We start from the raw sequence: 27,331 nt of genomic DNA, 5'->3' as shown, positions 1-27,331 counted from the left end.
AGCCCAAGCCTGGACATTATCCAGGTCTTGCTGCATTTGGACAGGGACTGGTTCAGTATCTGAGGAGCGGCGAGTGTTGCTGAACATCGTGTAATCATCAGCGAACCCAAGGCAGTGTCAGGAACTGGACTTCAGTGGGAGTTGTTACCAAGGGTTATGTACCTCAGCCAGTCTCAGTTACCTCAGGAGAGGAGGGGAAGAAATAAATAGGAACAGTGTGAAATGCTCAAGTCATTGGGCAGTGAGACCCACACCAGCTTCACCTACTCAGTGAGGAAATGGTGGTCTGTCCCGCGGTTGGAGTGCAGCCTGGCCACTGGGTTCCCACTTTCCGCCAGTGCAGGAAACCCAAGAAATGAAACTGTGCAGACATGAAACCCGAATGTGAAATTCTTTTCTCCCGGGTCACTAACACCAGCGACCGGCAGATCAATCTTCCATTCCAGGCGACTCCCAAACAGGGAGGGTTGACAATCCTGAATGTGTGAACTGGAATCAATTGTAAAATAGCTTCCCGAGTGTTCAGACTTCCCGGGAACCGGCACTCAGAGAGTTAATAGTTTCTAACTTCAAGTAACATTTCCATAATGAATCAGCTAGTGCGTTTCTTCAACACATAATGTTGCTACCTGCAGCTTAACTTTATTCAAAATCATCTTCATAAAACAGTATAAGAAGACCTGAGCTCGCTGCTCAATCTGCAGATCCACCTGAAGGTGCTGAGAGTCATTCAGTGCGTTCACCAGTGATCTGAGCGGACACCAGGATGCTGAGACTCTTCCTAACTGTGTCTCTCCTCTTCTGGCAGCAACTTGCTGGTCAGGATGAGGTGGAGAACTTCTGTTATGAAAATGACTGCATTGAGCCCGCAGAAGTCATTGTGGACAAGGTAAGTATTGTTCAGAGTTTACTGCGTTCTGTCATGTTTGTCCTAGGGGAAATTATTCAATGCCCGTTTTTGGGGTAAATAACCTGCGGTGAATCGACAGCGCATCCCCCAACCCTGAAACATGAGGCTGGGCTGAAATTGGTCCTTGCATCTCGGTAACATTTTATACATGAGCTGCTGTCGGCTGATTGGTCTCCACTGCCAGCTTGTGTAGTGAGAATATCAGGGTTTCTGTCTCCAGCAGCGGGTCTAAAGTGGGGTTGGTGTGGAAACAGAGAGGTTAGAGGGACAATGCGAAGGACTGTAGAGTCGGGACACATTCCTGTTACTCCTGTATTCACTGAATTTAACCCAATTTCTGAAATTTATAACAGACTTAAGATCACTATGTTACATCTGTAAGAAGCCAAGTCTTGTTTTAGGTGATACCCCCACACCACAGATACCTGGAAAGTCACATCAATACAGCAGTGTCCTTAAAGCAGGTTTGGCTATGAGAATTACACTCCGTCCTTGCTAGGGTAATATAAACCGGGGAGTTTTACCCAAGAGGTTCCCCTGAAGATGTGCCGGGGACATCCCGGAAGTCCCCATGCAAGGACTGCATGGGATATGTCCGGGAATATTTAAACTTGTGATGGGCAATTATCCTGTACTGGGAACTATCCGATACTCCAACTTCTATCAGTGACTTTAGATGGTTCCGACTCTCTTAGCAGAATAGTTACCTGGGAAAAGTTAGACAGATTAAACCCACTTCTACCCCCTGTGGTACTGACCCTTCAACTCCCCACTGAAACACATCCCCCCGAACACCAACCACCCCCCCACTGCCCAACTACCCCTATCCCCAATCCCAAACTACCCACCAACCATAACTAACCCCCCACCCACTGACTAAACCTCCCACCCCTGACTACCCCACCCCTCCAATTGTCACCCCTGGACTAACCATCCCACCCCCAACCATTTCCCAACTGCACTCACCCCTCAAATTTCCACCCCCGGACTAACCATCCCACCCCCAAACATTTCCTGACTACCCCCACCTCTCAAATTACCATTCCCCCACCTCCGACTACCCCCACACCTATTTAGCCCCCAATTAGCATCCAAGCCGTTCACCCCCAACTATCCCATACCCCAAACTAGCCCACCATCCTGACTACCCCAATGCCCTGACTGGATCCCAACTCTTCCACCCAATCCCCAGATCCTCCCTCATACCATGACCACCGACAACCACCCATCTACTCCCCACTACCCCCCGACAACCCCCTGGTCCTCCCACCCCATGGTTTGCCCATGATGCACTGACTTACCCCCCCGACCCACTACTCTACCTGATACCCCCACCACCCAAACCCCAGACCCTCCTCCCACACCACAAATACCTCCCTCCACCTCAACTAAACCCCACCCCCTCCAAATACCCCCTGGCCCTCACACCCCCTGGTTACCCCACAACTCCACAAACTAACCCCCACACCCTGACTACTCCCACCGCCCCAACGACAGGACCCACCCCCGCCCCAGCCCCCCTCCACCCCAAGGAAGTTGTGAGCCATTAGCACGAATGGGGGTTTGGATAATAGACAGAAAGAGGACAGAAAGACCTTCCACCACTCTGACCACTCACCACCACCCCCCACCATTATCCTCTGACCCTCCCACTCCCTGATTACGCCACAACCCCCTGACTAAGCCCCACATCCCACCCCTTTGAACACTGGACTCCCCGCCCCTCCTTCAATCCATGACTATCCCAAAACACTCTGAATACATCTCACCCCTGACTATCCCCCAACCACCACACCCCTTTTCTACTTTGATGACGCTACAACTAACCCAGAGATAAAAACAAAATACTACTGCGGATGCTGGAAATCCAAAACAAAAACAGAATTACCTGGAAAAACTCAGCAGGTCTTGCAGCATCGGCAGAGAAGAAAAGAGTCGACGTTTCGAGTCCTCATGACCCTTCAGCAGAACTGAGTATAGTTAGGAGAGGGGTAAAATATAAACTAGTTTAAGGTGGGGGGGGGTGCGGTGGGGAGAGAAGTTGAGGGGGGTGTTGGTTGTAGGGACAAGCAAGCAGTGATAGGAGCAGATAATCAAAAGATGTCACAGACAAAAGGATTAAAGAGGTGTTGAAGGTGGTGATATTATCTAAGAAAATGTGTTAATTAAGAATGGATGGCAGGACACTCAAGGTACAGCTCTAGTGGGGGTGGGGTGGAAAGACTGACAAGGTATTAGTTGTAGATTTTAAAATAATGGAAATAGGTGGGAAAAGAAAAATCTATATAAATTATTGAAAAAAACAAAAGGGAGGGGGAAGAAACGGGGTGGGGATGGGGGGAGGGAGCTTAAGATCTTATGTTGTTGAATTCAATATTCAGCCTGGAAGGCTGTAAAGTGCCTAGTCGGAAGATGAGGTGCTGTTCCTTCAGTTTGCGTTGGGCTTCACTGGAACAATGTAGCAAGCCAAGGACAGACATGTGGGCAAGAGAGCAGGGTGGAGTGTTAAAATGGCAAGCGACAGGGAGGTTTGGGTCTTTCTTGCGGACAGACCGCAGGTGTTCTGCAAAGCGGTCGCCCAGTTTGCGTTTGGTCTCTCCAATGTAGAGGAGACCGCATTGGGAGCAACAAATGCAGTAGACTAAGTTAGGGGAAATGCAAATGAAATGCTGCTTCACTTGAAAGGAGTTTTTGGGCCCTTGGATGGTGAGGAGAGAGGAAGTGAAGGGGCAGGTGTTGCATCTTCTGCGTGGGCATGGGGAGGTGCCATAGGTGGGGGTTGAGGAGTAGGGGGTGATGGAGGAGTGGACCTGGGTGGCCCGGAGGGAACGATCCCTACGGAATGCCGCCAGGGGGGGTGAAGGGAAGATGTGTTTGGTGGTGGCATCATGCTGGAGTTGGCAGAAATGGCGGAGGATGATCCTTTGAATGCGGAGGCTGGTGGGGTGATAAGTGAGGACAAGGGGGACCCTATCATGTTTCTGGGGGGGAGGAGAAGGCGTGAGGGCGGATGCGCGGGAGATGGGCCGGACACGGTTGAGGGCCCTGTCAACGACCGTGGGTGGAAAACCTCGGTTAAGGAAGAAGGAGGACATGTCAGAGGAACTGTTTTTGAAGGTAGCGTCATCAGAACAGATGCGACGGAAGCGAAGGAACTGAGAGAATGGGATGGCTTCCTTACAGGAAGCGGGGTGTGAGGAGCTGTAGTCGAGGTAGCTATGGGAGTCGGTATGTTTGTAATGGATATTGGTGGACAGTCTATCATCAGAAATTGAGACAGAGAGGTCAAGGAAGGGAAGGGAAGGGACGCTACCTTCAAAAACAGTTCCTCTGACATGTCCTCCTTCTTCCTTAAGCGAGGTTTTCCACCCACGGTCGTTGACAGGGCCCTCAACCGTGTCTGGCCCATCTCCCGCGCATCCGCCCTCACGCCTTCTCCTCCCTCCCAGAAACATGATAGGGTCCCCCTTGTTCTCATTTATCACCCCACCAGCCTCCGCATTCAAAGGATCATCCTCCGCCATTTCTGCCAACTCCAGCATGATGCCACCACCAAACACATCTTCCCTTCACCCCCCCTGACGGCATTCCGTAGGGATCGTTCCCTCTGGGACACCCTGGTCCACTCCTCCATTACCCCCTACTCCTCAACCCCCACCTATGGCAGCTCCCCATGCCCACGCAGAAGATGCAACACCTGCCCCTTCACTTCCTCTCTCCTCACCGTCTAAAAGCCCAAACACTCCTTTCAAGTGAAGCAGCATTTCACTTGCATTTCTCCTAACTTAGTCTACTGCATTTGTTGCTCCCAATGCGGTCTCCTCTACATTGGAGAGACCAAACGCAAACTGGGCGACCACTTTGCAGAACACCTGCGGTCTGTCTGCAAGAAAGACCCAAACCTCCCTGTCGCTTGCCATTTTAACACTCCACCCTGCTCTCTTGAGCTAGAGCTGTACCTTGAGTGTCCTGCCATCCATTCTTAATTAGCACATTTTCTTAGATAATATCACCACCTTCAACACCTCTTTGATCCTTTTGTCTGTGACATCTTTTGATTATCTGCTCCTATCACTGCTTGCTTGTCCCTACAACCAACCCCCCCGTCAACTTCTCTCCCCACTGCGCCCCCCCCCCACCCTCCACCTTAAACCAGCTTATATTTCACCCCTCTCCTAACTATACTCAGTTCTGCTGAAGGGTCATGAGGACTCGAAACGTCGACTCTTTTCTTCTCCGCCGATGCTGCCAGACCTGCTGAGTTTTTCCAGGTAATTCTGTTTTTGTTCTACAATTAACCCACACTGACCCAACTCTCCTACCAGCCCCGTTGATTATCACCTGAACTCCCATCCCTCCATGAATAACCCCCACCTCCCCTCACTGCTCCCTACCCTTCCCGACATCCTGACCCTCTCCACACTTGGGTGAGTGAAAAGGAGCGGAGTGGCATCCGAAGGTGATTATCACTCCCCGGATGTTGTGAGCCATTAACATGAATAGGGGATTGGATAATGGACAGACAGAGCTATGGGATTTTGATAAACTGTGGTCAACATTTAAAGAAATAATTACAAATTCTCAGTGAAAACACATTCCATTGAAAAACAATAAATTCTGCAGGAATACTGGTCCACCCATGGCTTACCACATAAAATAATGGGGAGCGAAAGGGTGAAAGAGAGTGTGGAATTTAAAGTAATCTATCTAGAAGAAAATAAGCACTAGGGAAACTAATGGGAGTAAAATCTGACCAATTCACTGTACTTGATAGTTTATATCCTTGGGGTCAGTTCAGTGGATCGATACGATTCTCTGCAGCTATGACCGGGTGTTCTGAAGGTTGTGCTGTCTGTTCTGCTGCCAAGAGATATATACCGGTTAGGTGACAGGGCAACAAGTTGGCAGATGGAATATTTTGTGAGCAAGTGTGAGGCTATTCACTTTGATAAGAAGAAAAACGGAGGGTCACCAGAATGGTGGGGTGGTAATTAGTGAGGAGGGTTGCCTTAGATTACAGGAGGATATAGGCAGGAGGGTCAGATGGGCTGATCAGTGGCAAATGGAATTTTATTCGGATAAGTGTGAGGTGATGCACTTGGACAGGACAAACAAGGCACGGGAAGACACGATGAATGGTAGGGCCCTGGGAAGTATAAAGGATCAGAGGGACCTTGCTGTGCATGTCCACCGGTCCCTTAAGGTAGGATGGCAGGTGGATAAGGTGGTTAATAAGGCATATGGGATACTTGCCATTATTAGCCGTGGCATAGAATAAAAGAGCAGGGAGATTATGCTGGAACTGTATAAAACGCTGGTTAGACCATAGCTAGAGTATTGCATGCAGTTCTGGAATCCGCATTATAGGAAGGATCTGATTGCACTAGAGAGAGTGCAGAGGAGATTTACCAAGATGTTGCCTGGGCTGGAGAGTTTTACTTATGAGGAGTGATTGGATAGGCTGGGGTTATTTTCCTTGTAGCAGAGGAGATTGAGGGGGACATGATTAAGTTGCATAACATTTTGAGGAGCATAGAATAGGGTAGACAGAAAGGAACTCGTCCCCTTGGTGGAGGGTTCAATAACTAGGGGGCATAGATTTAAGGTAAGGGGCAGGAGGTTTAGAGGGGATGTGAGGAAGAATTTTTTTGTCCAGAGGGTGGTGTGAATCTGCAAACTCAATGTCTGAAAGGTTGGTATTGGCAGAAACCCTCATAACATTTAAGAAGTATTTGGGTGTGCACTTGCGATGCCATGGCATACACCGCTATGGGCCTAGTGCTGGAAAATGGGATTAGAATAGTAAGGTAACTGTTTGACCAGTGCAGACTCGATGGGCCTCGATGACTCTTTAACTCTAATTTTTTAATTGGTATGAAGAACATTTCCATTTTGGTATTTAGAAGCATTTGGTTTCTTAATCCAAAAAACTCAGGAAGTTTGTATTTGGGTATAACAAATGATTAGAAAGGCAAATAGTAAGTTGCCCCTTATTGAAAGGGGTTTGGAGTTCTAGAATAATGAAGTCTTGCTCCAATTGTACAAGGCATTAGGGAGACCACACCTGGAATACTGTGTGTAGTTTTGATCTCCTTATCTAAAGAAGGATGTACACACTTTAAAGGTGATGCATGAAGATTCACGGGGGTGATTTCTGGGATGAGGAGGGTTGTCCTGTGATGAGAGGAATTATAAATTGGGGCATGCTCTCTGGAGTTTAGTAGAGTGAGAGGTGATCTCATTGAGGCTACAAGATTGTGTAGGGGCTTGGCAGGGCAAACACAGGGAGGCTGTTTCCCCTGATTGGGAACCGAGAACACGGGGGGACAGACCCTGGTTAAGGGGTTAATCATTTAGGGCTGAGAGGAGGAGAAATTTCTCACTCAAAGGCTTGTGAATCTTTGGAATTCTCTATCCCAGAGGGTTATGGATGTTTAGTCATTGAGATAGATTTCTGGATTCTAGGAACATCACAGATGGGGGCTGGGTGGGAAAGTGAAGTTGAGCTAGGGGTGCGGGAGGGTGGTGTGGGTTGGGAGGTCACTTTTAAGGTTTAGTACCAAAAATTAATACTGTACATTTCTAAAAATTCCCTTTTCAATTGAAACCAACATTCCAATAGCGTTATAACTTTTCATGATGTCCTAAAGTAGGAACAATTCGAATGACATGCTGTGTGGTGTACCAGAGGCTTGAGAGTCTTGGACCTCATTGAAACGAGTGGTATAAAAGAGGACATTGACTCACTTATTGCTCTTGCAAAGTCTGGGAATTAAATCCTTATTTGGCATTGACCTAGGCACTACAAACGACAGTGGGAATCGCAGCCCTGTCGACCCTGCAAAGTCCTCCTTATTAACATCTGGGGGCTAGTGCAAAAATTGAGAGAGCCGTCTTACAGACTAGTCAAGCAACAGCCTGACATAGTCATCCTCACAGAATCAGACCTGAAAGGTAATGTTCCAGACACCACTGGAAGTTTCCCTACCACTGACGTGAGACTCACTGATCTGTAGTTCCCTGGCTTATCTCTAAAACCATTCTTAAATAGCGGAACCACATTAGCTGTTCTCCAGTCCTCTGGCACCTCCCCCGCGGCCAGAGAGGAATTAAAAATTTGGGTCAGCGCCCTTATGATCTCCTCCCTTGCCTCCCTCAGCAGTCTGGGACACAAATCATCCGGACATGGAGATTTGTCCACTTTTAAGCCCGCCAACACCTCCAATACCTTGTCACTCCCTAAATCAATTTCCTCAAGAACCTCGCAGTCTCTCTCCCCGAATTCCACACCTTCATCCTCATTCTCCTGGGTGATGACGGATGTGAAGTATTCGTTCAACACTCCAGCGATGTCCTCTGGTTCCACCCATAGATTGCCACATTCGCCCCTAATGGGCCCTACTCTTTCCCTGGTTATCCTCTTCCCATTGATATACTTGTAGAATATCTTGAGATTTTCCCTACTTTTCCCAGCCAGAGCTTTCTCATATCCCCTCTTTGCTCTCCTAATTGCTTTCTTAAGCTCCACCCTTCACTTTCTGTACTCCACTAATGCCTCCGCTCTTTTACTCCCCTTGTTCCTGCTAAAAGCCTCTCTTTTCCTTCTCATCGTATCCTGAATATCTCTGGTCATCCATGATTCTCTGGGCTTGTTACTCTTTCCTATCACCCTAGAGGGAACATGTTGAGCCTGGACCCCTCCCCATTTCCTTTTTGAACGCTCCCCACTGCTCTTCTGTAGATTTCTGCACAAGTAGCTGTTCCCAGTCTACCTTGGCCAGATCCTGCCTTATTTTACTAAAATCTGCTCTCCCCCAATCCAAAACACTTTTTTGCAACTTGTCTATTTCTTTGTCCATAAGAAGTTTAAATTGTACCATGTTGTGGTCGCTATCACTAATCCACTCAGCAAATGTTTCTTTTCTGAAAATTTTCAATGAAATTCAGTTTATTTTTGTGCCAAATCTTATCTTTCTGAAATTTGTTCATGGGCCCCTTGAGTGTGAAAAATATGCAAATGTGGCCCTCGGAGTCGAAAGGTTGGACAAGCCTGGGTTAAAGGAAGGTTTTACAAATCCCTGCTCCATCCTAGATTCATCCCACCCTGCACCATCCTGTTTAAAATCTAGCAGAATGTGGTCACACTGTGGGACTAAAATGTCCCTGGGGAGGACTATTCCTGATCATTCGTTGTAGCTTTGGCAAAAAAAAATTAATTGAAATCCCAGAGAAACAGCATAAAGTGCTTTTATAAAAAGGGTCTTTACAGAAAACAACCCTATGACTGGAGTGCTTCTAGAAATGATTTCTCTCAGGATATGAAGATGCAATAATACAAAATAGGAGCAGAAGTAGACCATTTGGCCCCTCAAGCCTGCTCTATCTTTCAGTAAGACCATGGCTGATCTGCTTGTGTTTTGATTTCCACATTCCCATCTACAACTGACAACTTTGATTCCCTTGCCTAACAGCAATCTATCTACCTCTGCCTTAAAAATATTCAATGACCCCGCCTCCACCATCTTCTGAAGCAAAGAGTTCCAAAGTCGCACAACCCTCTGAGAGAAAAAAAATTCTCTTCATCTCTGTCCTAAAAGGGTGACCCCTAATTTTAAAACAGTGCCCCCTAGCTCTGCTCTCACCCACAAGAGGAAACATCCTTTCCATGTCAACCATGTCAAGGCCGTTCAGGATCTTATATACTTCAGTCAAATCACCCCTCACTCTTCTAAAGTCCATTGGAAACAAACACAGTCTGCCCAACCTTTCCTCGTAATACAATCTGCTCATTCCAGGTATTAATCGAGTAAATCTCCTCTGCACCGCCTCCAATGCATTTACATCCTTCCTTAAATAAGGAGACCAAATCAAAGAATCACAGAATCACAGTGCAGAAGAGGCCCTTTGGCCCATCGAGTCTGCATCAACACGTGAGAAACACCTGACCTACCTACCTAATCCCATTTACCATCACTTGGCCCATAGCCTTGAATGTTATGACGCACCAAGTGTTCATCCAGGTACTTTTTAAAGGATGTGAGGTAACCCGCCTCCACCAGCCTCCCAGGCAGTGCTTTCCAGACCGTCACCACCTTCTGGGTAAAAAAGTTTTTCCTCACATCCCCCCTAAACCTCCTGCCCCTCACCTTGAACTTTTGCCCCCTTGTGACTGACCCTTCAACTAAGGGGGACAGCTGCTCCCTATCCACCCTGTCCATGCCCCTCATAATCTTGTACATCTCGATCAGGTCGCCCCTCAGTCTTCTCTGCTCCAACGAAAACAACCCAAACTGCAGCAGTATTCGAGATGTGGTCTCACCAATGACCTGTATAGCTGACGCAAAACATCATTACTTTTATGTTTAACCTCTCTCGGATTAGAGGATAACATTCCATTAGCCTTCTTAATTACTTGCTTTATTTGCGCACTAACTATTTGTGACTCCTGCACTCGAACAGCTCGATCCCTCGGCACCTCGGAATTCTGCAGCCGTCTTCCAGTTAAGTAACACTCTGCTTTTTTATTCTTCCTGCCAAAATGTAAACAATTTCATATTTTCCTACATTACATTCCATCTGCCAGATTTTTGTCCAATCGCTCAACCTGTATATATATCTCTCTGCAAACTCCTTGTGTCCTCTTCACAACATACTTTCCTACCTATCACCTGTAAATTTAACTACCGTGCCTTCACTCCCCTCATCGAGGCCATTAATAAGTTGTAAAATGCTGAGGCCCCAGCACAGAGATTTGCAGAAGCCCACTCATCACATCCTGCCACCAGAAACAGACCCATTTATGCATACTCTCTGTTTTCTGTCAGCCAGCCAATCCTCTTTCAATCCTAATATGTTACCAGCTACACTTTGCGTTTTTATTTTCTGCAAAAGCCTTTGGGTGGCAGTTTATTTTTTGTTCATTGATGGGATGTGGGCCTTGGTGAATTACTGCAATGCATCTTGTAGATGGTACACACTGCTGCTATTGTGCGTCAATGTTTCAGGGAGTGAATGTTTGTGGATGTGGTCCCAATCAACCAAGCTGAACGGTGTCAGGCTTCTGGAGTGTTGTGGGAGCTGCACTCATCCAGGCAAGTGGGGACTATTCCATCAGACTCCTCACTTATGCCTTGCAGGTAGTGGACAGGCTTTGGGGAATCAGGAGGTGAGCTACTCCTCGCAGGATTCCTTGTCTCTGACCTGCTCTTGTAGCCACAGTATTTATATGACTCATTCAGTTCCGTTTCTGGCCATTGGTAACCCCGAGGGTGTTGATAGTCGTGGGGGATTCAGTGATGGTAATGCCATTGAACATGAGGGGGCAATGGTTGGATTCTCTCTTGTTGGAGATAGTCATTGCCTGAAACTTGTGAAGCTCAAATGTAACTTGCCAATTGTCAGCCCAAGCTTGGACGTTTTCCAGGTCTTGCTGCTTTTGGACCTGGACGGCTTCAGTATCTGGGGATTTGCGAACGGTGCTGAACATTGTGCAATCAGCAGCGAACATCCCCACTTCTGACCTTATGCTGGAAGGAAGGTCATTGATGAAGTAGCTAAAGATCGTTGGGCCTAGGACACTTCCCTGAGGAACCCCTGCACTGATGCCCTGGAGCTGAGATGACTGACCTCCAACAACCACAATCATCTTCCTTTGTGCCAGGTATGACTCCAACCAGTGGAGAGTTTATTCCTGAATCCCATTGACTCCAGTTTTGCCAGGGCCACACCCAGTCAATGCTGCATAGGTGTCAAGGGCAGTCAATCTCGGGAGTTCAGCTCGTTTGTCCATGTTTGAACCAAGGCTGTAATGAGGTCAGGAGCTGAGTGGCCCTGGTGGAACACAAACTGGGCATCAGTGAGCAGATGATTGCTAAGCAAGTGCCTCTGATTAGCCTTTTAGTCATTCGCTGCCATTCTTTGTATTCTGACCAATCACCTGACTGCCACTCAAATTTGTACTGTTATAGGCTTTTTTCTTCAGTTTTATACTTTCCTTAACTTCTTTAGTTAACCACGGACAATCGGTCCTCCCTTTAGAATTTTTCCTTAGAGTAGGAATATATTATTATATTATATTCTGAGTATTCAGAAATATCCCCTTAAATGTCTGCCGCAGCTTTTCTATCGATCCTTCCCCTGTAGTCGAGCAAGAACCAGATCCTACAGGTGAAAAAGTGAGAAAAAGCAGAATTGCACCTTCCTCCCTTCCTCACTGAACTCCCAGCAGTGCGCTGAGGTCACACTCCAGTGCTAAGTTGCACTGAAATGTTTGAATTCATGTGCTCTGAAAATAAAGGCACTAGCTGAGCCCAGGTACAGAAAAACATTGCAAGCTATCTACAGCTGTGCCCCAGTGGTTAGATACTCTCTCCCTGCTTGGGGCCCCTGGATGAGATTTAGAATTTAAACAGTATTGGCAGTTAAATGTTAAATGCTAAATATAAACATTATTAGACGTTTAGAAAGGGATTTAATGTTCTCTCAACTCACCAAACTCTCGGGACTCTGTTGAGGTCACACTCCAGTACTCGGTCACACTGAAAATTGCTGTCATTTTTTTTTTTCCTTTTGGAGATTCTTCTTTATTAATTACACTTTTCCACTTAATTTCCCTGTTTTTCACACATCTCAAAAGCAACCAGAATTAAAAAAAAGATACTATTTGCACATTTATTTCATAGAAATAAAATGCAACATCACATTGAACCTGTGGATAGGCTGTAAATTCAACACAACTTGTACGACAGCTTCTGGGCGCAAGGGAATCAATCCAGTTCTTGAGTGATGGCCGTACGGAATGTTTGTACCATGTATCATTCTACTCTGAAACATTCAGATCAACGATTCTCTCTACATTTTTTCTGAGCTGCTGGTAAATGTCTGATTGACAAACCCTTGGATAGTGGCATTAGCATACAAGGGACCAATGCCATTTAAAGTATAATATGAGTTGGTGCCAATGAAGTCAGATGGAAAGGTTATATTGTTACAGAGTTAACTTGTTTTGTAAATGTAGTGTTTTCTTTGTAGCCACTTTGCTAATACTAGTCGATTGCTCTGTGATTAATTATCCTAAGAGAATCAGCATTGGTCCTGCAATATCACCATTGCTACAGTCACTCTGCCTACTGAATGCAGGTGTAATGAAAGAACGTTAAACATGTATTTATACAGCACCTTTCACAATGTCTCAAATCACCTTCTAGCCAATTAAGTGCTTTTGAGAGGTAATCATTTTTATAGTTTAAGGAATGTTATTAAATGGCAGAGCAAGCTCAATGGGCCAAATGGCTCACTCCTGCTCCTAATAGTATGTTTGTGTGTCATTCTGGATGGATCTGATAAGCTGGTCTAGATTACCTTTATCATCCATAATTATCTTGTCGTCAAGGAGTTCAATCATTGCTGGAGTTCTGTTTATTTTTTTGCCAATGGAAGTTTACTGTGAGCAGGCTTTGTGGGGTGAAATTGCAAGGACACAAGAGCGTAATGGGCTCATAGTGAATCTGTAACCTGTTTTACACTCTACATGATTCTCAAAAGTCTTTTCCATTGACTTCAATCTTGTCTTTTAATCTACTTACCTATTACCTCACTCTGTCTTGGTGCTTTTATGAGTTTCTTGAGGCATTGAAATATCATGATAAAGTTGTATTGCATACTAGATATTAAAATATATATCCTAGTAAGAAGCAGCAATCAGAAGAGTCTTCAGACTTCCTGAACAAGAAAATAAAAATACAAATGTGAGCCATTCAGACTTTGTCCTTTGGCCTCTTAAATGTTGCATTGCACAGAGACACATTAGGGCTCCAATGCTTCTCACTGACAGTGAAGACCATGTTGTGCCATCATTCCACTTTATTGACAAGGAGGTATTTGATATTTCTATCCTGTGAGTTTACTGGTAAAGTAAAATCTATTAAGGTAAGGGGCAGGATGTTTAGAGAGCATGTGAGGAAGAATTATGTCACCCAGAGGGCGGTGGGAATCTGTAACTTACTGCCTGAAAAGGTGGTCGAGGCAGAAACCATCATAACATTTAAGAAGTATTTGGGGATATTTACAACCAGATGCCAACAACGTGAGTTACCATTTTACTGGGACCTTTCTGTGATTATTTGGTGAACTAATTGATGAATCTTGAATGGGGATAAATGATCATGCATCATTGAGGGGGGAATGATGTGGTGGTGGGGGAAGCGCATGGGGTGTAGGTGGTGTTGGGATTAAGGGGCACGGAGACAGGTGGAGCACTAGGGCTCATGTCTCCTCTCTCTGGCCCTGAGAACACTAAGAGGGAGGTGACTCAGTGTGAAAGGCTGTCAATAACAATCTCTACTTTCTTTATTGAAAACCCAAGGGGAGGAGCAAGGCCAATAGTGCAGGAAACGCTAAAGTTGAAAGAGTGAAAGAGAATAGAAAATGAACCAGGAAGTGTTAATGCCAAGAATTCCATCAAAACCCCTAACTCTCTTTCAATCCCAGTCCATCCAGGACATGAATGCTGCTACCACACCTGGGAAATTAGCATGTCCTCTGAACACTGACGCTTTACAGAGGGACTTCAGTTGTGTCATATGGTAATACATTCTCCTCTTTTTGTCTTAGAATTATGAAGAGAAAAAATTCCTACACTTTCAAGCTGTTGCAACAGTGGTTACTGGAATGGATATGAATCGTGCAATAGAGACCGGCCTGGAGAGACTTTTCAATTATTCACATTTCTCTAATGCTGCAGGTACATCAAATGTTCCCTCAAAATAACAAAAGAATAGAAAACAACCTTTCGATCTTTGATCTGTCTTGTTTCAAACTTAGTGTGTAGACTGAGACACTGACCGAAAAATCCCCCCATTGTCAATCCCAGAGGCTTCCGTGTTCACTTGTTCCCAGTGGGTAGAAGTGCCACTTGGGCTATTTCTTTGATATTTGCAGACTTTATGCTCCCAGAATCGGAAGGTTTCCCACATATGGGGCGGAATCATCCCAGATTTGCACTCAGTGCCGAAGCAGGCAGGTAAAACGATGATGGGTTTTCACACCGTATCATCCCAAGCCCACCACATTATTTATGTACTCCCGGGAAACGCGCTATTTCCATGACGGGAGGGCTGTCATTCGCCCTCCCACCATTACCCCGCCGCTGCATCACGCCGGGCACCACATTTAAAGTCCAGCTGCAGGCATACATCTCAGTGCTTCCAGACCACAACTGCTGCACCTAAGACATGGCCCTGAAACGGAAAAGACTGCAGCCCACAGGTTCAGCGACGCACCCCTCGAGCACCGTTTGGATGCCGTGGGGGCTCCCGGGATGTCCTTTCCACCACTCTGGCCACAGCAAGGGCATCAACAGCACTAACCCGGCTTGGGAGGCAGTGGCAGCAGTTGGCAGTGCCAACGCCCTTCAATAGAGGACAGCCACCCAGTACCGCAAGAGGATGAAATACCTCCTCCTTTCTGCCAGGGTAATTAGGGGAGGCGGTGGTGTAGCGGTATTATCACTGGACTGGTAATCCAGAGGGTAATGCTCTGGGGACTTGGTTCAAATCCCACCGCAGCAGATGGTGGAATTTCAAATTTGAATTTAATTAATATCTGGAATTGAAAGTCCGGTGATGACCATGAAACCATTGTCAATTGTCATAAGAACCCATCTGGTTCAGTAATGCCCTTTAGGGAAGGCAATCTGCTGTCCTCAGCTGGTCTGACCTACATGTGACTCCACACGCACAGAAATGTGGCTGACTCTTAAAAATGCCCTCTGAATAAGAGTAATTAGGGATGGGCAATAAATGCTGGCCTAGGCAGCAACGCCTACATCCCATGAACGAATAAAAATAGAAAGGTCACTCATCATTTTCAACTCACACACTCACAAACCCATTGCACATCCAGAGGGTTCTGGCACTTGGAGGACGGCTGGAGGCCAGAATTGTGCTGAGCCCGAGTCAGATGATGAGCCTCTGGACTCGGTCATGTCACAGTTGCTGGAGCTGCAAAGGCAGGCTCGGGAACAACAGGAAGGGATGTCCGCTGCACTCCTCAGTTTGAAAGGCATGATGGAGGAGTCCGTCTGCCTTCAGCCTGAGGTGACAGTGCCGACATGCCAATGCACTGAGGTTAACACAGGTAGGACGGCAGCCACCATGGAGACCTTGGTCCAGGATGTTGCTCCTGCACTGCTATGTGGGCGCAACTCCATCGCTGATGCCATAGTGAACCTCCAACAATGCACCCAAGATGGGTGCCAGGCAGCTCGATCTCAGCCTGGCTACCCCTGCTCCTCAAGGGGTCAGCCTGGGACCTCTAGGCACCGACAGGGAGGAGGACCAGCAGGTGCACTCTCCAGGCCCATCCATCCAAGTGGCCCATGGAGCATCCTGCCCACCCGACTCCCAAGAATATTTCCCTGCCTATGGCCCCTTGTTCTGATGAGCAGTGTTTTTGTCACTCAGATATGAAACCTTTCTGCACAAGATAAAGGCAGGTGTCTCAGTCCAGGGCCTCTTCCCTCTGCTCTGTGCAGCCCTCAGAGCAAAGTGATGGTCCGGCCTCACACTCCCTGGGGCAGAAATTTGCCCTCATTGGGCGGGCTGGCTGGGGGCAAGTGGAAGTGGTCGGGGAGCCAACAGCCGCCCGTGAATGGGCCATAATCGTTATTTGACGCTGGCGGGCCAACTAAGGCCTGCCCGGTGTGAAAGGTGCAGGACAGCGCTCAGCACTGCCTGTGTAGGGGGAGGGGGAGAGGAGGGCCAGCACAGAAGTTCACACATGCACACGGTTAAGCAAAGGAAAAGCTCCCTGAGGCTCAGAGCTGCCTCACGGAGATGGAGATTCATGGAATGAAAAGAAAGATTGTAAAAATTTTAATAACATGTCCCTGCTCATGTGACTCTGTGAGATGAGCAGGGATGTGTTAGAAATTAGTTTAAACATTTAAATATTTTTTGTTGACTGATTAAAACCTCATTCCGCCCGTGGATGAGGTTTCACAAAAAATCCAAAGGCCGCTTGGCCTTTTCACCCACCCACCAACCGTAAGGTCGGACGGGCGGTGAAACATTTCATTCAATTGGACCTTTAATGTCCTTAATGGGCCTGTTAATTGTCGGCGGGTGAGCTGCCGACTGCTGCACGCGCCTGCCCACTGAAATACCGCGTGAGGGAGCGATGACGTCGGGATGCTCGCCTGATGTCATCCTGCATCATTTTACACACGTTCAGATCGGGCGCGCACCCGCACGACGAACGGAAAATTCTACCCCGGGAAATATTACTGATGTCTGCACCTCGACAGTGCTTGTCATTGCTGCCAGAATGTAGTGGGCAGGTGCCACAGAGCTCGCTCATTCTCTCAGTGTGCTCTCAGCACCTTTAAGGAGGGGCTGACCCCCGTCTCTTCAGCATCTGTGACCAGTGACGCTGTGCTCCTGAAGGGCTCAGGTGCTGAAGGCGGACAAATGATTAGATGTTTCTAAAGTTACATGGCTGCGTCTCTATGATATGTCCCTGATCACAGAGCACAGCCGACCTGCCCCTCAGCCAGACAGGAGATGACATTGTCAGAGGCTATGTGAAGATCTATGGAGTGTCCTCACTGCAGGTCATCATCATCCTCCTGCAATCAAGCAACTATTAGGGCCTCCACTGTGTCTCCATGACAGGAGCATTATCACAGAGGGTATTTGCACTGCCATAAGCCAGACTGGAGTCAAACGTTAACAGATGCGATGTGAGGATCTATGGTGTCTCCTCACTGTATGTCGTCACCATCCTCCACAAATCTAGCAGCTATGAGGACCTCCTGAGCACGCCTGCCTCATCTAGTCAGTGCGAGGGCCTCATCCCCATCATTGTCGCCTCCCAGGACCCCCTGACCCTCATCCCTGTCGGCGTCCTCCTCATCAGAGGAGACGTGCAGCTCCTCCATTTCCTCCTCAGCCAGCTCCTCTCCATGTTGCAGGATCAGGTTGTAAAGGGCGTATCTGACGATAACAATGTGTGTCACCCGCTGAGGACTGTATTGCAGGGCTCCACCAGACTGGTCCAGGCAGCGGAACCTCATCTTCAGCATCCTGATGATCTGTTCCAGTAAGTTACGAGTTGCAGCATGAGCCTCAATATACCGTTGTTCTGCTGCAGTCTGAGGCTGCCGCACGGGTGTCATCAGCCCCGGCCTCTGCGGGTAGCCCTTGTCCCCGAGGAGCCAATCCTGCAGCCTCTGTGGACCCTGCAAAACTCCAGGGATCTGTGACTGACTGAGGATGTAGGCATTGTGCACACTCCCTGGAAACCGTGCGCAAACCTGCAGGATGTGTTTCTGGTGGTCGCACACTAGCTGCACATTCAGCGAATGGAACCACGTGTGGTTTATATAGTCCACTATGTTGCAATGGAGACCTGAGCACCACACGGGTGCAGTCAATCACACCCTGCACCTATGGGAAACCCGAGATCTGGGTGAATCCAATCGCTCTTGCTTCCTGGCTGTCCTGGTCCCTGGTGAAATGCTCAGAGTTGTGTGCCCTCGTGAAGATGGCATCCGTGACCTCATGGATGCATTTGTGGGTGGAAGCTTGTGATACCCCACAGTGGTCACCTGTGGAGCCTTGAAAGGAGCCACTGGCATAGAAATTGAGCGCCACTGTCAATTTCACGGCCACTGGCAGCGGATACCCTCCATGTCCTCGTGGCACCAAATCCTACAGGAGCCGGCAGATGGGACCGACCAGTTCCCTAGACATGTGCAGTCTTCGGCAACACTGGTTCTTGGTCATCTGCAGGAATGATAGGCAGCGTCTATAGACCCTGGGTGTGGCTAGGCACTGGCCTGCAATGGCTCGTTGGGGCTCTTGGGTGATGTTTGTTGGAGCACCAGCCACCGCTTCTTCATGAGGTTGCTGCTCCTGCCTCTATGCAGCCAGGATCCTCAGTCGCTCTCTCCTCCATCGTCTTTGCATCCTGTAGGCCATCAGGCATACAGCTAGTTTACCAGGCTCCATGATCCTGATGTACTCAGCCTGCAGGATGAAAGTGAGAGACATGTGGTTAGCATGGGTGCACTAAGAACCTGTCCTGGTTAAGTGTAATGGCCCCATAACACTTCCCGGAGAGTGCTGGCCACCACTTGGATGGTCAGAGAATAGTGCGCTGCATGGCTGCCCTATTAGCTTGAGCTATTGGGGAGATAGGTCTAAACTGGGATGCTGACATTGCAAGGAGCTGTGAGCGTCTCCTGCAGTGACTGCTCCACGGCCAGCTTTAGCGAGGAGATTGTACAACGTGCGCAGTCATCCAACTGCTCTGCAGCCCACTAAAATGCTCATGAATTTGCAGTCTGCCTGTGGGGTGGGCTGAGGGTGGGTGGGGCGGGTGTGGTGTACATGGAGTTCTGGGGTACTTGGTGGTAATTTGCTGCCTCTGTGTTGCTTGAGTGGGCAGGTAAGCCAGGAGCCCGACCCCAACCATATCAATGTGGCTGCACCTGAGCTGTCTCAGTTGCAGAGGAATGACCACTTTATGCAGGTTCCCTAATGTGTAGCCACTTCCCTCACCCACCCTACCCACCCACACCGAATACTTGGGCACTATATTCAATGCCAGGCCTGCCCTTGCCCGTCCTCCAGCCACCAGTTGCCTCAATGGCAGGTCCGCCCTTAAACCCGAACCCCCCGATTCTCCTGAAGCTTAAAGTCCAACAGGTGACCCTGGCGAGAGCTGTACAAAGTTACTGTGTACTCACCTCCAAGTTCCCCTCAAAGTGCAGGCCGCCAAGCTCACTCCTTTTATGTGCTGTAGTGAAACACATTGGCGGACTATCCTGCTGACATGGACGGATGACCCGGGGAAGGGGGGTACGATTCTGGCGGGCTGGATGATAATGATATGCAGATGTATTACAATGAGTTTCCTAATGAGTTACAATGATGTCCGATAGCGGGCTGAGCGGGCAATCGCAAACTGCTTTACTGCTGTCATGAAACCAATCGCGCCATATTATCCGCTCACGCCACCGATCATGCCGACTCCAGCGGGCACAGACAATCCTGCCTATGGTGGGATGGGATTCCAAACTCATGTTCCTACTCCAGCAGTGGCTGCTGAATTTTCCTAGTATAATAAAGGCTCCATATGCCAGGCATGAATCCCACTACTGGAGTCGACATGTACCCTTGTGGAAGCTGATACATTGCATCTCTCTCAGGTTACTGGATGCTGCTGGAATGCTGGGTCCAGACTGAGGCTCAGTGGCAGGAAATTCTGTCTTGTTACAGATAAATCATGTTTGACTAGCTTCATTGAGATATTTAATGGTTAATGTTGGATGAGGGTAGTTGATATTATGTCTATACACTTTCAAAAGATGTTTGAAAAATTAATATATAATAGACTGTTCGTAAAATTAAAGCCCATGGGATTAAGGGGATTGGCAGTGTGGATACAGAATTGGCTAAGTGACAGAACACAGAGAGTAGTGGTGGACAGTTGTTTTTCAGACTGGAAGGAAGTTTACAGTGGTGTTCTCCAGGGGTCAGGAACTATTACACATTTCATAAATATTAATGATCTAGAATCGGGTATGCAAGGCATAATGCCAACATTTGCAGATGATATTAATGTTGGGAAATGCAGTAGAAAATAAGGAGGTTCTAACAGGACATCCAATATGAACGTAGGAGCATGGGAGCAGGAGCAGGCCATTTGGCCCTTTGAGTCTGCTCCACCATTCAATAAGATCATGGCTGATCTGGCTGTGCTCTCAGCTCCACTTTCCTGTCTGCTCCCCCATAACCCTTGACTCCCTTGACTAACAGAAATCTTCTAACCCTGCCTTAAATAAATTCAAAGACCCAGCCTCCTCTACTTTCTGGGGAAGAGAATTCCACACACCAACGATCCTTTGGGAGAAAAAGTTTCTCCTCATCTCTGCCTTCAAAGGGAGATCTCTTATTTTTAAACTCTGTTCCTTCATTTTAGCTGCCCTACAACAGGAAACATTCTCTGGGTATCCACCTATCACATCTCCTCAGGATCTTGTATGTTTCAATAAGATCACTTCTCATTCTTCAAGACTTCACTGGGTATAGGACTAACCTGTTCAACCTTTCTTCATAAGACAACTCCCTCATGCCAGAGGGTTCCAGTGAACCTTCTCTGAACTGCTTCTAAAACACTTATGCCTTATTTTAAAAAGGGAGATCAAAACTGCCCAGTTCTACAGATATGGCCTCACCAAGGCCCAGTACAGCTGTAGTAAAACTTTCTGACTTTTATATTCCATTCCTCTTGCAATAAACACCAACATTCCATTTGCCTTCCTAATCACTTGCTGTACCTGCACACTAACCTTTTGTGATCTATGTATGAGGACACCTAGATCCCTCTGTAGGATCGGGTTATGCAATCTCTTTCCAATTAAATAGTATACTGTATAATACTATTCTTCCTGCCAAAGTGAACAAGCTCACATTTGTCCATGTTACACTCAATCTGCAGTAATTTTTCCCACTCATTTAATCTGTTTATATCCCTTTGCAGACTTATTACCTCCTCTTGACAACTTACTTTCCTACATACCTTGGTGACCTTGGCAAATTTAGCTGACATACATTTCTAAAAAAGCATTCAAGGGATGTGGGCATCGCTGGCTAGGCCAGCATTTATTGCCCATCCTTAATTGCCCTTGAGAAGGTAGTGGTGAGCTGCCTTCTTGAACTGCTGCAGTTCCTGTGGTGTAGATACACCCAAAGTGCTGTTATGGAGGGAGTTCCAGGATTTTGACCCAGCCACAGTGAGAGAAATGGATTTGCATTCACTCCCTTCATACAAGTCATTGATATAGATTGTAAACAGTAGAGGTCCCAGCACTGAACTCTCTGGCACTCCACTAGTTTCAGCTTGCCAAATGGAAAACGATCCATTTATCCACACCCCCTGTTTCATGTTAGCCAATCAATCTTTTATCCATGTTAATATGTTACCCACTAAACCATGTGCTCTTATCTGGTGTCGTAACCTTTGATGTGGTCCCTTATCAAATCCCTTTTGGAAATCCAAGTGCACCACATCCACAGGTTCCCCTTCATCTGCCTTGAGCGTTGCTTTGTCATAAAATTCGAACAGATTTGTTAAAAACGATTTCCCTTTCACAAAGCCATGTTGGTTCTGCCTGATCAAGTATCCTGCAGTTGCCTCCTTAATAATGAATTCTCGCACTTTCCCTTTGACTGATATTTGGCTAAATGTCCCATAGTTCCCTGCTTTCTGTCATCCTCTTTTCTTGCATTAATGTGTTACTTTAGTTATTTTCCAGTCCGTTGGATCCTTTTCAGAATCTAAAGAATTTTACAAGATTATAACCAATGCATCTCTAATCTATGCCACCGCTTCTTTTAAGACCCTCGGGTGCAGGCCATCCGGTACTGGGGGCTTCTCAGCCTTTAGGTCTTGTTTCAGCTGCAGCTGATGTTAATGCTCAGCAAGCCAGATCTCAGATTGAAACCCATCTCGGCTGATTGTAATTTTCTTTTTCTGTATTGTAGAAATGAGGAGGGAAAGCTGCAGAACACAAAAGTACAGGACTTCAGTTATTACTTTTAAAATTTTAAAAATTAACATGTTTATTGAAAAAAAAGATAAAGTAAAACTTAAACACACAAGGTAAAAGTTACAGTAAGAAAATAAATTGTACAAAATGACACCCAAAATGCTTGATCAAAGTTACACAAAAAAACTATTTTTCCGCAACAACTCTTATAGATTCTTAACCATTAAAACCAGGAAATATTCCCCAAACCGAAAAATTGCTTTTGCTTTAAACAGAAGTACAATCCATGACTTCCCATAACAAATCCATGCTTCTGTGGTTCTTCCAAAGGGAGAGTTCGAACAAATTGTTTCTAAGGACACATATTCTCCTGGCCCAAAACTGAGCTGCTTTCCTCAATTAAAAGGTTTTCAGAGCTTTTCTGCACACTCCAAAACACTGGGATTGGCCTTCGGTGGGACGTCCCCCACAGCAACTGCTACAGCTGAAAACCCATTTGTATAAATACCTTTTCATCCCTTTCTTCATAGTTCTCCATTGTCTTTAATTATCTCCTTGAAAACTCAGGCTCCCAAATATCAAAACCTTGCATGTTCCTATTTTACCTCTATTTTGGATCCATAAAATTTAAAATGCCTGCCCCTGTTTACTCACAAATCTCCTGTAAAATGCAAATGTTCTTGTATCTTTGAGCCTCGTATGAAATGCAGCAACTTCAAATCAATTTCAAAACTTATCCCCAAATGCTCATTTCAGACCAACTCTGTTTCCTTGTAATTTAACACTCACTATAAGGCCTCTTTACGAAATGCAAGAAGATAACACCCTTAGTCTTTTGTGCCTTAGACTCTACAGAGAATCTGACTCCAACAATCTCACATTGATTAACTCTGGACACAGACAGACACAAGTTACCCTTACCTACACAGAATATACACATAAACACAGGAATATAAAAATGTACTCCTATCATCATAGTCTAATAGTTTAAAAGCAAAATATTATGTATGCTGGAAATCTGAAATATAAACAGAGAATGCTTTAAAAATTCATCAGGTCTAGCTGCATCTGTGGAGAGAGAAACACAGTTGACATTTCGAGTCCACATGATTCAGCTCTGAGAAAGAATTGTACAGATTCAAAAGGTTAACTCTGTTTCCCTCACCACAGACACTGCCAGACCTGCTGAGTTATTCTAGCATTTTCCCTTGTTATTTCAGGCCGAATAGTTCTCCTAGCACCCTTTCCCAGGTGATGGTGATTGTATTATGTTCATCCCTCCCTATCATTTCTTGATTCTCAAGACTCCTTGGAAAGTTTTCTAAGTCCTCTACTCTGAAAACAGACACAAAATACCTGTTCAACGTCTCCACCATTTCTTTGCTTTCTGTTACTGATTCCTCACAATCACTCTCTAGATTTAGTTATTTTTGCTAACTGTTTTTAGATTACTAGCGAGCTTTCTCTCATACTCTGCTTTCTGCCAATTTATTTTCGTTTAAGTCATTCTTTGCTGGTTGTTAAAATATGTCCATTCCTCTGGCCTACCACTAATCTTGCAGATTTCTACAGTGTTTCTTTCAATTTGAAACTATCATTTTAATATTCCCTTAAATTTTGTTACTGCAACTTTACTGCATTAAGTTTTAGTTTTCAAGTTCACCTAAGCCAATTCTGCCTTCACACTCACCTTTATTTGGGTGTAAAACACTAGGCATGGACCAACACTTCTCCATTTTAAACTGAACATGAAATTCTATCAAATGATCCCTGTCCCTAGAGGCTCCTTTACCATGCGGTAAACCCTGTGTCACTGCACATTACCAGATTTTACCTGTTCCCTGGTTGCCTCGAGAATGTACTGCTCAGAGAAATTGTCCCGAAAACTCTTGGTTCCAGGCTACATTTGCCAACCTGATTTTCCAAATATAAGTGTAGATTAAAGACATCCACGATTATTGCAGTATCTTTTTTACACACCCCATTTATTTCTTCCTGTGTGCTTTGTCCTACAGTATCATTATGTGAGGGGGCCTATAAACTCCTCCCACAAGTGACCTCTTGCCTTTACTATTTTTTATCTCTCCCCAAACTGATTCTACATCTTGCCTTTTCAAGCTAAGCTCTTCTCTCAGTATTGAACTATTGCCCTATTTAATTTACAGGGATACACCACCACCTTTTCTTAGCTTCCTCTCATTCCGATTTATCAAACGTGCTTCACCATTCAGGCCCCAGCCTTGGACCCGTTTCAACTATGTTTCTGTAAGCCCTATCAGGTCATACATATTTATCTCTAGTTGTGCTAACAATTCATCTCTTTTGCTACAAATGCTGCGTGCGTTCAGATGCTAGGCCTGAAACTCTGCTTTCCTTCCCATTTTCTGCTTCATCTGCTGGTGCACTCTTATGATTGCATTTTCTGTCCCTTCCTGCCACACTCTGGAACTCATTCCCCAAATTTCTGCCCTGCTCCATTGCATTGTTGTTTCCCTTTACTTTACTGTATATCCTTACATATGACCCCTTCCCCTCACTATTCAGTTTAACGCTCTCTCTCTACCACCTTAGTTATATGATTCACTAGAACACTGGCCCCAGCACGGTTCAAGTGTAAACCATCACAATGGTACGTCTCCCGCTGCCTGCACCCCATGAATCAAAACCCATTTCTCACACACCAATTCTTTGAGCCATGAATTCATATCTCTAATCGCAATTACCCTGCACCAATTTGCTCGTGGCTCAGGTAATAATCCAGAGATTGTTAACTTGATGTTCTGCATTTTAATTTAGCCCCCAGCTGCTCATAATCCATGAGGAGGGAGGAGGGGGTGGCATAGTGTTATTGTCTGGTATTACAGAGACCCAGGGTAATGCTCTGGGGACCAGGATTCGAACCCCACCACAGCAGATGGTGAAATTTGAATTCAGAATGAATCTGGAATTAAAACACAGATCATGACCAAGAAACCATTGTCGATTGTTGTAAAAACCCATCTAGTTCACTAATATCCTTTAGGGAAGGAAATCTGCCATCCTTACCTGGTCTGGCCTATATGTGACTCCAGGCCCACAGCAATGTGGTTGACTCTTAAATGCCCTCAGAATAAGGACAATTAGGGATGGGCAATAAATTCTGGCTTAGCCAGCGATGCCCTCATCCCACGAATGAGTATGAACAAAAATGTAGAACCTCTTATCTATGTCATTGGTACCTACATGGATCACAACCACTGAATTCTCTCCCTCCCACTGCAAGTTCCTCTCCAGCCCAGAGCAGAAAGTCTGAACCCTGGCACCAGGCAGGCAACACAGCTGCCTGGATTCATGTTCTCAACTGCAGAGAACTGTAACTATCCCCCTGACGATACTGTCTCCTATCACCACCACATTCCTCTCTGCTCACCCACTTGAATGACATCCCTCACCACGGTGCCATGGTCAATTTGCTCATCCAACTTGCAACCCTTCTCCTCATCCACACAGGTAGCAAAAACCTCCACTGGGGAACTCCACTATGCACCTTCCTCCAGTCCGAAGAACAGGCTGTTTCTGTTTCCTGTCACTCAGCCAATTTTGTATCCATGTTGCTACTGCCCCTTATATTCCACGAGATAAATCCTTGCTCACAAGTCTGTTGGAAGTCCATGTACACCCACATCAAAAGCATTAACCTCATCAACACTTTCTGTTACCTCGTCAATTAACTCAAGCAAGTTAGTTAAACACGTTTAGTGCTTAAGAGGTCTGGGCTGGTTTTCCTTCATTAACCCACGTTTGCCGAATTGGCCATTAATTTTGTCGCAATTTATTGTTTCTGGAAGTTTCCTCACCTCCGAGTTTAGCCTGTAGTCGTATTTATCTTGATATTCTAATTTGAACAATAGTGTAACATTTGCAATTCTCCAGTAATCTGGCACCACCCCTGAGTCTAAGGTCGGCTGGATAATTATGGCCATTGCGTCTGCAATTTTCTCCCTAACTCCCCTCTGTCTTCTTGGGTGCATCTCATCTAGTCCTGTTGCCTGATCAACTATAAATACAGGCAATCTATTCAACACCTCCTCATTATCAATTTTAAAGCTTCCAAGTGTCTGAATTACCTCCTTTTTCACTATGACCTGGTCAGAAACTTCTTCTTTGGAAAAGACAGATGCAAACTATTCATGTAATACCTCAACCCTGCCCTCTACCTCCACGCATTCATTCCCATTTGATCCCTAATTGGCTCCACTCCTCCTGTTACCACTCCTTTACTATTTATATGCCTACAGAAGGCTTTTGGATTCCATTTTATGTTAGCTGGCAGCCTCATCTCATTCTCTCCCTTTGCTTCTTTCATTTCCTTTTTCAATTCCCCTCTGAACCTTCTATATTCAGCCTGGTTCACAGCTGCATTACCAACCTGACACCTGTCATGTGTACACTTTTTCTTTTTCAGCTTAATCTCTATCCATTTTATCATCCAAGGAGCTCTGGATTTGTTAGCTCTAACTTTCCCTTCTGTGGGAATATACCTTGATGGTGACTGAACGCTCTCTTCTCTAAAGGCAGCCTGTTGTTCAATCACCTGCTAACTTGTGACTCCAGGTTTTCTGGGCCAGATCCATTCTTACCCCACTGAAGTTGGCTTCCCCCTGTAATTATTCTGACTATGGATTGTTCTTTGTCTTTTTCCATCATCAACCTATTCCCAATGATTACTGTCTCCTAAATGTTCCCCTTCTGACCCACTGGACCCACCGCATTCCCAAGAACCAGATCTAGCATTTCCTCCTTTCTCTTTGGACTAGAAACTTACGACTGATGAAAATTCTCCTGAAGACAATCTAGGAATTCTTGCCCCTCACTGTCCTTTCCACTCC

General features: G+C 46.1%; 1 protein-coding gene across 1 annotated transcript in view; it reads left to right on the top strand.

Moving 5' to 3' along the window:
* Positions 1-766: 766 nt before the first annotated feature.
* The window catches only part of LOC144680386 (heme-binding protein 2-like), a 38,094-nt gene continuing 11,529 nt past the window's right edge, over positions 767-27,331 (top strand). Inside the window, exons 1-2 of the mRNA XM_078541353.1 lie at positions 767-889; positions 14,522-14,651. Of these exons, the coding sequence (XP_078397479.1) occupies positions 767-889; positions 14,522-14,651 (253 nt within the window). The remainder of the gene's footprint in view (positions 890-14,521; positions 14,652-27,331) is intronic.

Source organism: Cetorhinus maximus, chromosome 5, assembly GCF_964194155.1.
Source record: "Cetorhinus maximus chromosome 5, sCetMax3.hap1.1, whole genome shotgun sequence".
NCBI classification, from domain to species: domain Eukaryota; kingdom Metazoa; phylum Chordata; class Chondrichthyes; order Lamniformes; family Cetorhinidae; genus Cetorhinus; species Cetorhinus maximus.
Note: the sequence above shows the minus strand (reverse complement) of the source record. Positions and strands in the feature narration are given on the sequence as shown.